The sequence below is a fragment of the Rhea americana genome, unplaced genomic scaffold (assembly GCF_003343005.1).
Source record: "Rhea americana isolate MKP2758 unplaced genomic scaffold, rheAme1 scaffold_386, whole genome shotgun sequence".
NCBI lineage: Eukaryota > Metazoa > Chordata > Aves > Rheiformes > Rheidae > Rhea > Rhea americana.
The window spans coordinates 430,317-440,716 of record NW_028186519.1 but is presented as its reverse complement, the minus strand read 5'-3'; the positions used below and the strand labels follow the sequence as shown (position 1 = coordinate 440,716).

The 10,400-nt window shown below is 47.1% G+C and overlaps 1 protein-coding gene across 2 annotated transcripts in view; it reads right to left on the bottom strand.

Annotated features, from left to right (window-relative positions):
- LOC146591112 (beta-soluble NSF attachment protein) overlaps nucleotides 1-10,400 on the bottom strand; it is a 17,684-nt gene that overhangs the window by 2,747 nt on the left and 4,537 nt on the right. The window contains exons 2-9 of one of the 2 annotated variants that reach the window (XM_085313460.1): nucleotides 6,509-6,588; nucleotides 5,028-5,144; nucleotides 3,819-3,865; nucleotides 3,578-3,655; nucleotides 2,185-2,240; nucleotides 1,602-1,686; nucleotides 764-868; nucleotides 73-184 (exon numbers count right to left, since the gene is read on the bottom strand). In XM_085313460.1, the coding sequence (XP_085169586.1) occupies nucleotides 73-184; nucleotides 764-868; nucleotides 1,602-1,686; nucleotides 2,185-2,240; nucleotides 3,578-3,655; nucleotides 3,819-3,865; nucleotides 5,028-5,144; nucleotides 6,509-6,588 (680 nt within the window). The remainder of the gene's footprint in view (nucleotides 1-72; nucleotides 185-763; nucleotides 869-1,601; nucleotides 1,687-2,184; nucleotides 2,241-3,577; nucleotides 3,656-3,818; nucleotides 3,866-5,027; nucleotides 5,145-6,508; nucleotides 6,589-10,400) is intronic. The other variant, XM_085313461.1, reaches the window with a different exon arrangement.

Here is a 10,400-nt window from a genome sequence, read left to right as displayed (position 1 = left end):
CGGGGGCTTCTTCGAGCCTCGGCGGCGAGAGCGAGCCGCAGCGAGGCGCCGAGGGAAGGGGCGGGATCCGTTTTCGAACGCGACACGGCCGCGTTTGAACAGCGGCGTCACTCACTTTCAACAGCTTGCACTCCCTCGAATCCGTGAACGCTGGGAACATCTCTTCGTACTTCTCAAGCGCCAGCTGGAAGAGAGAGGCCACGCTTCGCATTCGCTCCGCGTGCAAATGCCCGCTCTCTGTCTCCGCTCTCCTCTGCCAGTCACCTCGTCCCGAAGCAGCGCGGAGAGCTTGAGAAAACACTGCCAGCAAAGCCGAGAGCGCGAGGACACGCGGACGCGGAGCTCGTCCGAGCGGAGTCGGAGCCTCGAGCGGGCGAGAGGCAGGCGGGGGCGAGGACGCGGCGGGAGGAGGGAAAACGCCCGGCCGGCGAGCCGAGCCCAGTCGTCGAGGCTGGGTGCCCCGAAGGAGCGTCCCGGACACGTGCCGGGATCCTCCCGCCTCGGGGCCGCTTTGCGGTTTAAGCCCCGTTTCGGCCGTCCCGGCCCTCAAAGGCGCCCGCAGCGGCCGCAACCGCTCCGGGCCCCGCCGGGCGCCCGCGTGCGGCAGAGCCCCCCTCGCCCCCCGCTTCTGSGGGGGGCAAATAACGTGCGTGTGGAAATAAAACGTTTCAAGCCGTGCAAGAGCGAGGCGAGGCGCTGTGCCTGCAGGCGCGTCGCTCTTGCAAAGGCAGCGCGACGCAGGAAATTCGGGACGGCCGCTAACCTTGGCGTTCAGCTCATCCACAATGAAGTGGCAGAGGGCAGCTTTGAAGAAATACTCTTTCGCGCTGTACTTGAGCAAAGGATTATCCATAGTGTTTGTTCCAACCTAGGCGTGTCGTTATTAAAGAGAATTACGTCGTTAAGGACGGAATGAAAAACACAGCAGCTGATTCAAATGACATGCGACACCACGCAACTGTCTGTAAAGAAATACCGTGAAAAAAAATGCCAGCATCTTTAAAAAGAGCTATTAGGAAGCTAGAGGGATTTTTGACTAATCCAAAGTGAAGGAGAAAATCCCCATGCAGCTGGTCTGCCCAAGGACCTGGTGTCAGGCCCTGCATCAGTTGATAAATAGGGGGTTCAGCATCTCTGCAGGGATGCAGGAAGATTGCAAAAGTATAATAATAGGGATACAGGGCGGGGAAAAAAAAAAAGCTTAAGTTAAAGCAATTATTAAAAGCAGAGAAGCAAGCTGCTGCTTTTAAAGGCATGATCAACTCCAAAACCTGCAAGATTTGAAGCTTCCAGGCCCTGACAATTTTGAGAGACTACCACACTGACCTGCTTTTCATTTTTGATGAATTCTTGGCTTTGGATCAGTGTTTTTCCTAATTTGCATCTCTCATCTGGTTGGTAGCATCATTTAAACCAAAAAAACCTTCCACCCTTGAAGAGACCCAAAATTTAACGTGTAGGCGARTCCTTAAGGGCTCGGCTGCAGGGGATGGACAAAACTCAGTCTTACAACAGAAAGCTCATTCCATTTTCTACTGCTGAGACTGCCCTAATATTTTAACCTCTGCTGATGCCAGGGCAAGAGATGAGTTCACACTAACCTGCTCATAAATCTCGATGGCCTTCTGGTACTGCTCCAGCTGAGCGGCATAAGCAGCAACCTTCAGCAGACACTTGTTGGCTGAGCTGCAATCAGTACAATTACAGTGAGCAGTAGCATCCTAGCCACCGGTGGGGAGGGGGGAAATCTGCGTCCCGTTATCTCCAAGCACCACTTCCACTGGTGTATATAAATGCTGCATAGCAGGGTAACTTTTTTTTGTAATGGTCAAAATTAAAAATACTCAGAAGCACAGAATGACTTTCAGCTGGGCACGGACTTTCAGTCCCGCACTTCAGTACATCTGCAATGGATGTCCACAACAAGCCAAGCCTGTTTGCAGGAAAAGAGCCTTAGATGTGAATCTAAAGGGTTTTCTTTAGAAACTCAGTTTGCACGAAGACATGTGGACCCTAAAGTCCTGAAGCTGCTAAAGCTAAAATATTTATGAGGCTTTGGGTATCCTATCAAGGGACATCCTGGAAGAGCCTGGGAGTTTGGGGAGGGCCAGGGTACAATTTAGGAGAAATCTGCATTTCTAACCCTTCCTTGTGGAAGGTAATTATTTTGCAAAGACAACTTGCCTGTTGGATTCTTCTCCCTTGTAATAGTCTGCAGCCTGCTCATAGTGTGCGATTGCCTGGGAGACAAAAACCATTAATACTGCTTCTGAAGTAACATTTTTGGTTAGCACACAGTGACCATATTTACAAAAGCTATTTTGCTCTGCAGATGGAAGGAGCAGCACTGTAGYACCCTGCAGCATTTCTTGGTAAGTGAGGCAACATCGCTGCCCTCCAGCAAACTGCTAACGCTATGCCATCCTTTAAAATTTTACTGTGAACTTGGTAAAACCCCCAAATGCCAGTGCATGTTTAATAAAGATGAGATATTACTATCAAGATAACTGCTAAAAATCTTCACAAGCACAATGCAACAGCTTCTCTGCATTTTGCCATGTTATGATGAACTTTTAATAGAAAGACCTGTCCTGACATAATGCTTGATTTAAGCAGGACTGCACATGGACAGTTAAACACTGAAATTGTTAATACAGACAGACAGGATCTGATGAAGTGTAACTGATGAGGCAAACAATTCTCTAGAAAACAGTATCTAGAAACAATAAATTTGCATCCAACAAACCTCAACCAGTACAAGATTTGTAACTAGTTGACCTGCTATATATTTAATATTATTTAGTTTAGAAATCAAGTTGCATGTTCTCTATAACAGGTACGTGGTTATCATGATAAGAAAGGCTTCCATCTTTCCAACACCTATTCCAATGAGAGCCAATCCTAACAACATCAGGTGGGGCGAGTGGATTTTCAAAACCTCTGTTGGCATTGCACAGACAGGCATCAGCTGGAGACCATGCTCTAGTGGGCAGCAGTGCTTTGCAGCTGTCTCCAAATCCAGCCTTGGTGGTTTCCTTAGGGCRAAATCCGTGCCCAAAGGATTTCCAGAGCAACAGGTCTAAATTGCTCAGTCTTTGCAAAAAGCATGCAGCAGCAGAAGTCAATCCTAGACCACTGCAGCCTCCTCCACATAGTATTTTCTGGAGCAGGTTTTCAGGGCCGTGTCAGAGGAAAGAGGTTATGCAGGAGCTTCACCATCACTCTCTTGCAGATAACTAATTCGCAAATAATTAGGATACCCTTGCAGTGGGGAGGGAGAAAATTCTGTCCCAATCTGTTAGCTCCATCACGCTGAACCATCATGCAAGCGCCAAACCWGCTGCCGTTGACTTTTGTAGTCATTTGTCAAGTAATTAGATTAAACATTGTCAACTGGAAAGACTGCTGATGGTCAACTCTTCACTGAGACTGCTGTACGAGTAACTCTAGTTTCAGTGACTCACACTCACAAAAGCAAGCAGTGCTGGACGAAAGACGAATTTTGTCAAACAAGCTGATCTAGGCATTCTTCTGGCTAAGGAAGTAAAGGCAGCAACAGTAACAACATAGTTTTTACCTTCTCAATATCTACCAGCTCAGCCTCATAAATCTCCGCAATGGTGATGTGATGCTTGGCAGCAATAGTGAATCGCCCCTAGAAAATGTAAGAGATTGTGAATAAAATGAGGGTTTCCCTCTCAGTCTGGCACATTTAACATCTACAGAGCATCAGGGTAAATGTGACAGCTATATCTCTTACAGTCACACGATTAACGATGTATCAGTCCACAACCTACCCAGCCTACGCAGCTTCTTACCATGTCAGTGTAGATATCAATAGCTGCATTTAAGCAGTTGATGGCCTCTGCAGCGTGAGCAGTCAGGAAAAACAACACAAGGTCAGCCAGCACATCAGACACCTTGAATTTCAGAACAACCCCCCAAAAATCGTTCAYCACATTCTGGTAATACTTCTGTTAGGCAGACTGCAAATCAGCTCCTTAATATCCTATACAGACGTACGCCTGGGACGACAGGCACGCATTTTCACGCCTGTGCATGAGGACACTCAACATCACCAGCAGTTTTGTATTTCCAAATCTAGTCACGAGTCCCTCATCAACACCAAATTTAGATATCCGTGTCTCGCCAGCAGCCTGCCTTGTAGTGCAGGCAGCAATTCTGACATCGAAAKGACTGTCAAAAATTAGGATGGGCAGAATACAGCCGAGTGGTACTCCAAGTCTAWCACTCTGCATGCTCAAATGGAAAAAACTTCGAAATATTAATCTAGTAAATACACAGGGCTGCGGTTTCCAGGCAATTTGTATTTTAAAGTTATAAAACAGTGGCATCTATCCTGAGCAAGTGTCTGAATTCAGAGCTCTCTTCAGGAACTTCATTTAGGATCTYGCCCAAACCTTTTAAAATTTCATCTGCAAAGTACACTCATTTGAAAAAAMAAGATACTCAAAAGATACCAAAAAAAGATAATCAAATGGCCACTTAAAATCACATCCTGTTTCAAAGCAACGAATGCAGTTGTAATGCTCCTGAGACATTAGCCAGGACAGGACTGCAGACCACCTTCCACATATGACTGGCAACYTGATTTATATCATTGCTAGTACAGTACTAACACCTACAGACCCCTTATATTTTGTGGTGGAAGGAGTACACAGTGTGTGACAACTACAGACCATGAGGATTCACCTAGCAGACCTGCAGCTCTATTCCAAGGAAAAAATGTCATTAATTCACTGAATTTCCATCAGACTTATACATGATAAGTACAAGATAAATACAACCATGACAAAGTGTTCCCTGCCTGGTCATACTCTGCAGTARCATTACATTTAAGTAAATATCTTGCCTGAAAAATAGAAGCCCAGGCTATGCTTCAGGCTTTGCAGTAGTCTACACTGAAGATCTTTAACCACACAAATCATTTGAATAAAAAATTCAGCACACCAGCTACTCCACAACTAAGATTTGCATTAAATAACCCAGGATTTCATTTGCCTTACCTTGCGGATCTGCTTTTTTATAAGCATTCCCAGCATCCACGAAGCTGGTGGCCGAATCGTGTTTGCTCTGCAGCTGCATATGAAGTTTGGCTGCTTGGCAAAATGCGTTCCCTGCAGCTGGGAAAGAAACACAGACAGGATTTACCTCTCCAGTCCCATCCCACCGAGTAAGCAGAATTACAGTACCACGATGAGAAATTTCTATGAACTAGGATTTCCAAGAACTACTTGGGATAGATCCAAGTGTCCATCTGCAGAATTAGCTGCACTTGCCCTGTATCTCAGTGCAAAAACATGCTTCTTCGCACAGTTACCCTGATTTCACATCATTAAGACACCTGGGCAGCTAACTGGCCCTGACCTCAKGTTTGGCTACCAGATACAATACGAGATACGACAAGACATGAGAGATCAGTGTGAGAAGCCAACAGAAACACCAACAGCACCATGCACGACAGCAAATTTCACAGGTGGTTAAGGGRGAGTTAGGTGAGAAAYGTCACTGAGGGGCAGCACCARGGACCTTTCTGGGAGCAGAACCTTACAAGGCAAGTGATACCTATATAAACATCTCAGCAACACTGTGCCCAGCATAGTAACATCATACATATATGTATATATGTAATGTAACATGCATGCATGTGTATGTGTGTGCGCGCACGTGCGTGCACATGTCCCCTGGGACCAGGGGGTTGGAGCCAGCTCCTGCAGAGACCTGTAGGAGAGTGTGCATAAGCCAGCAAGCTTGAAGCTGCATCATTCAGTAAGAGGAGAAATGGACCATCTGCAATCTCATTTTTGCAAGTGCTGTTTGTGTCCAAGTGGCGTCAGTCACGTCACTGCTTTCTGTGTCAATTGGCTGGGGGTCGACCGCATCTCTACAGAGCACAAGGGCATGAACACGGGAATGCACACATATCCTCAAAAATAAACACTCATCCTTGCCAGTGTCTGAATCTATCAATAGGAGACCACAGCAGCCTTACATCCGGTGGACTAGGAAAGGGGAATCCTTTGGATCTTGAAGCCCACTGGATTTCACTCCCCTTATAACAGGGAATTTTAGAGAAGGAGCTGCATGAGCAACAGTGTAGCTTAGAAGAGCACRTAGCAGAAGATGCAACTCATGCACAGAGAAACCAAGGTTGAGGTGCTACTTCTTCCTGCCCAATTTGTAATTCCTGAACTTGGAAGGTAAATGATGCCTCGCTCCAGTTCTGTTGAACCACAGTGTTCATCCATGCACAAGTTTGGAAACCAACACATGTGTTTGGAGGAAGACTTGCAAGAAGTGCAGCTAAGGCCTCTTCCACCAGGAATAGAAATTACATTGCTGTAGGAAGCACTCCCATGGAAATAGCCTATGAACTAAAACTCCACTTTGAAAATTTGCACCACGTCACTTCAGCCTTCACAGGTCGCCTTGGTTTAAGAAACGCTCCAACCCTTCTCCCTGACTAACAGGCTGTGGCTGTACTTACCACTCCAGTTTTTGGCTATCTTGAACATGTTTGCAGCCCTGGTATACATTTCACAGGCTTCCTCTACCCTGGTATTTCCCCTGAAAGAGAGCGAGAGAGCCAATTATACCATGCTGTGATGAAATACAGTTATTAAAACATGGTCTAGAAGCTAAAATAAGATTTGGGAGGTTGCAACCCTGTTAGCTCTGGTGACCTAACCCCTCTGTACTTTACTGCATCAACAGACCATGATTCACCATCATCCCAGTTGTGCCTCATGCAAGGCTCCCACTGCTTTCTTCTCTTTAAACAGGTATAATCCCAATACACAGGATAAGGCCCACAAGATACAACACAAGCATTATATCATTGTTCAGAGAGAAGAAAACCGTATTTTAGGTAGCTCGACCACACTGGTGTCTCATGAGACCCTCATCTTTACAAGATCCTTTCTAAGCAAATCAACTTCTTATAAAATGTACTAGCTCGTGCAGGCCTTACACTGAATTTTCTCCCATCGCATTCTGGAAAACCAACCGAGAAGGCCACACAAGGTCCATGGTTTGTAAAGCTAGCACTGGAGAGCTGGCTGAGAAGAGCAGGAGAAGCTGAGGCAAGAGCTGGCTGGCTGCCGGTAGCTCCCGTGCCTTCTCTAACAACTGCTTATGTGCCACCAGCATTGCTACTGCTGCAGCGAAAGGAGGAAGAGGGGGAAGAGAAACTTCAGGTAGGACAATGATTGAATTTTTGAACATTTTAAAAATACTCCAGATGCCRGTCTCCCAGTCCAGATCGCCATGGGGGTACCTAACTGGAGATATCTATCTATCTATTTATCTACATGAAGAAGTGCTCCACGGGAGGAGAGGGCAGGGCTGCATCCAACCAGCAACATGCTCTGGGTTGAACCAACCGCGAAAGCAAAGTGCAAGGCCTGTATCCTAAAATGGGGAAGGATTTCCAGTCCTCTAGAAAGCAGTACAGCAGAAGTGTGGGAAACARCTAGACTTCTTAACTGCCTTGCATGCTGCACAGGCAGGTTTTAATATCAGAAAAATCAGGGAAGCAGAGAGTTCAGTTAATATTTGATTACGACTCCCATGTCACAGCGCAAACAACAAGCTGGTGGAAGCTCACAAAAAATAGAATAATCAAGTCTTTTCTAGAAAGAAGCAGCATTTTTTAAGGAAAAAATCATTCTGTAAAACAGGGGCAGAAAAGCAGATGGAAACCCAGTGCTGAAATGGTAGCCTATGAGTTTTGTCCATCCCTGGAGAGTTTGGAGCTTTGGACAAATCATAATCTACTCTCTGATTCAGATCCCTCATCTGCAAAGCGGGAGCAGAGCTGGCTGCTCTCCCCCGCAAGATTACTGTACAGATAAATCCACTAATGGCACTGAGAGGCTCCGACACGACAGTAGTAGCACCGGGGCTGTGGCAGGAGGAGTGCACGTACTCAATACACCACCACCATTTCTTGCTTGACAGCTAAGACATACAACTCCCTATTTTTACTCTAGTAAAATTTCCAACGATTACCGCAAGTGAAGTCTGAGACACCAGGACATTTGTTCTTACCTACCCTCCACCCCCATCGCTTCACTCATCTGCATACTAATCCAATTATCTTCCAGCTGGAAAGCCCTGGGGATCACAGATATGTTCAAGACCTGTCACAGCTCTTCCCCGCAGGACCCCAAACATTATTTCTTATGTGCCTCACAACGCAATTGAGTTGAACGTTTCCTGTTTGCAGCCATCTGTGCTGGAGATGCAGGCTTGCACCAAGCGCTTCAGGAACGTCCTGCTTGTCGATTCCAATGCCAGCTCCCCATAATTTGCTTTATGAGGAATGAGCTTTGCCTCAGGTAAGTTGGCACCACTCTCTGACAAATGTACCACACCGAGCCCTCGTTTGCGTCTGCTCATTAAGTGCACTACGAAGAGCCAACCACGATGATGGTGACGTGGTGAGTGTCTGCTATATGCACACTGCCAGTGCAAAGGGAAGAGGTGGACGGACCTCATGCTGGAAAGGCCATAGTGGCACAAGGAATCAAGAAGACGCCTGGAGGGTGACGTGGCCCACTGATGAGTTGAGCAGAGCAGATGCTCTGCTGCATCCACCCCTACAAGCAGAGATCAGACTGAAAACATGAAGGTGGAGGACGAGAGAGCAGAACAGCAACCTCGCACAGCAGGAGAGCAGAGCTAGGCTCATTCAGGGATCTGCTTGACTGGAGCTCAGGCTCAACTGCTCTGAGGGCAAAGGAACCCAKGTCTGCAGCTGCTCAGTGGAACCAGGCACCAGGTGACAAAGGAAGCAGAAAAAAAATAAGGGACTTGGTGTATTTTTGCCAGTTTTCCCACAGGTAACAGCTGTGCTTGTGCCCCCCCCCCCCAGTTCCTCAGCCCTACTAGCAATGTTTGTGGGAGCGTTGCATCACCCACGCTATGGAAAAATAGAGGTAGGGAGCACCTACATCCTTTGATCATACATGAGTCCATCGGACCCATACGGGATGCATCCTAGGGCACTGAAGTTGGTGGCCAGCCTTACAGAAAGGCTGCTCTCTATCAGCGTTGAAAGGTCATGAAAATCAAGGGAAGATCATCAGGACTGGAAGAAGGCAGACATCACACCTATCTTCAAGCAAGAAAGCCAAGAAGGAGGGTTTGGGAAGCTACAAGCTGCTCAGCCTAACCTCAGTCCCTGGGAAGATTATGGAGTAAACCATCCAGAAGACCCCTTCCAATCACTTGAACAAGGTGATTGGGAGCAAATCACATCTGATCAACCTGACTGCCTTCTATAACAAGGCCACAGGCTACGCAGATATAGGGAGAGCAATGGATGTTGTATATCTTGGTTTCAGCAAGGCCTTTCACGTGGTCTCCCATTGTATCCTTATGGCCAAATTGGAGAGATATGGACTGGACAAGTGGATAATAMTGCAGGCAGAAAATCAGCTGGACCATCAGGCTTAAAATAGCGATCAGTAGCACAAAGTCCAATCAGTGGCATCGCTCAGGGCCAATATTGTTGCCTTCTTTATTAATGAGCKGGAGTGCACTCCCAGCAAATGATATCAAACTGGGGGCAACAGTTGACCCACTGGAGGGCAGAGCTGCTATTCAGAAGGACCCCCAAAAGGCTTCGAAAATGAGCRGGCATGAACCTCATGAATTTTGACAAAGGAAAATGCAAAGTCCTGCATCTGGGATCTAATAACCCAAGCAGCAGGACAGGCTGGAACTGATGGGTTAGAAAGCAGCTTTGCAGAAAAAGACAAAGGACTCCTGGTGGGTGAGTTGAGTCTRAGCCAGCAGTGCATCCTCGCAGCAATGAAGGCCAAGTGCATATGGAGCTTTGGTATRGGACATGGTTGTTCTCCTGTTTGGCACTGGACACCACATCTGGATGCTGYGTCCAGTGTTGGGTTTCCCTATAGAGAATACACTGATGTACTGGAGCAATTCCAACGGGGTTCACCAGGATGGTCAGRGGCTGGAGCACCCGGAATAGGCGGAGAACCGTAAGGGTGGTGAAACACAGGAGCTGGGGTCCAGAGAGCCTGTAGGCTCTCCAGCCTTGGACATATTCAGCCCTTGACTGGCCATGGGCCTGAGCAACCTAATCTAAGCTGGACCTGCRCTGAGGCTGAACTAGATCTCTGGCAGTCCCATCAAACCTACAARATCCTGTGCTCCTTTCCACATTCAGAAGTTACTTTAGCATCATGCAGAAGAAGGGGATTATTGCTAGTTTTCCCATGGGAAACATCCTCTATCTCACTGCTCACCATGCACTGCATTTTATTTGTCTACTAAGTAAAGACTATTGCTGTTTTTCTCCAGTGCCCTGGAAGGGCTTGTGTTGTTGACCTCAGGGTAATGAAGAGAAGGAT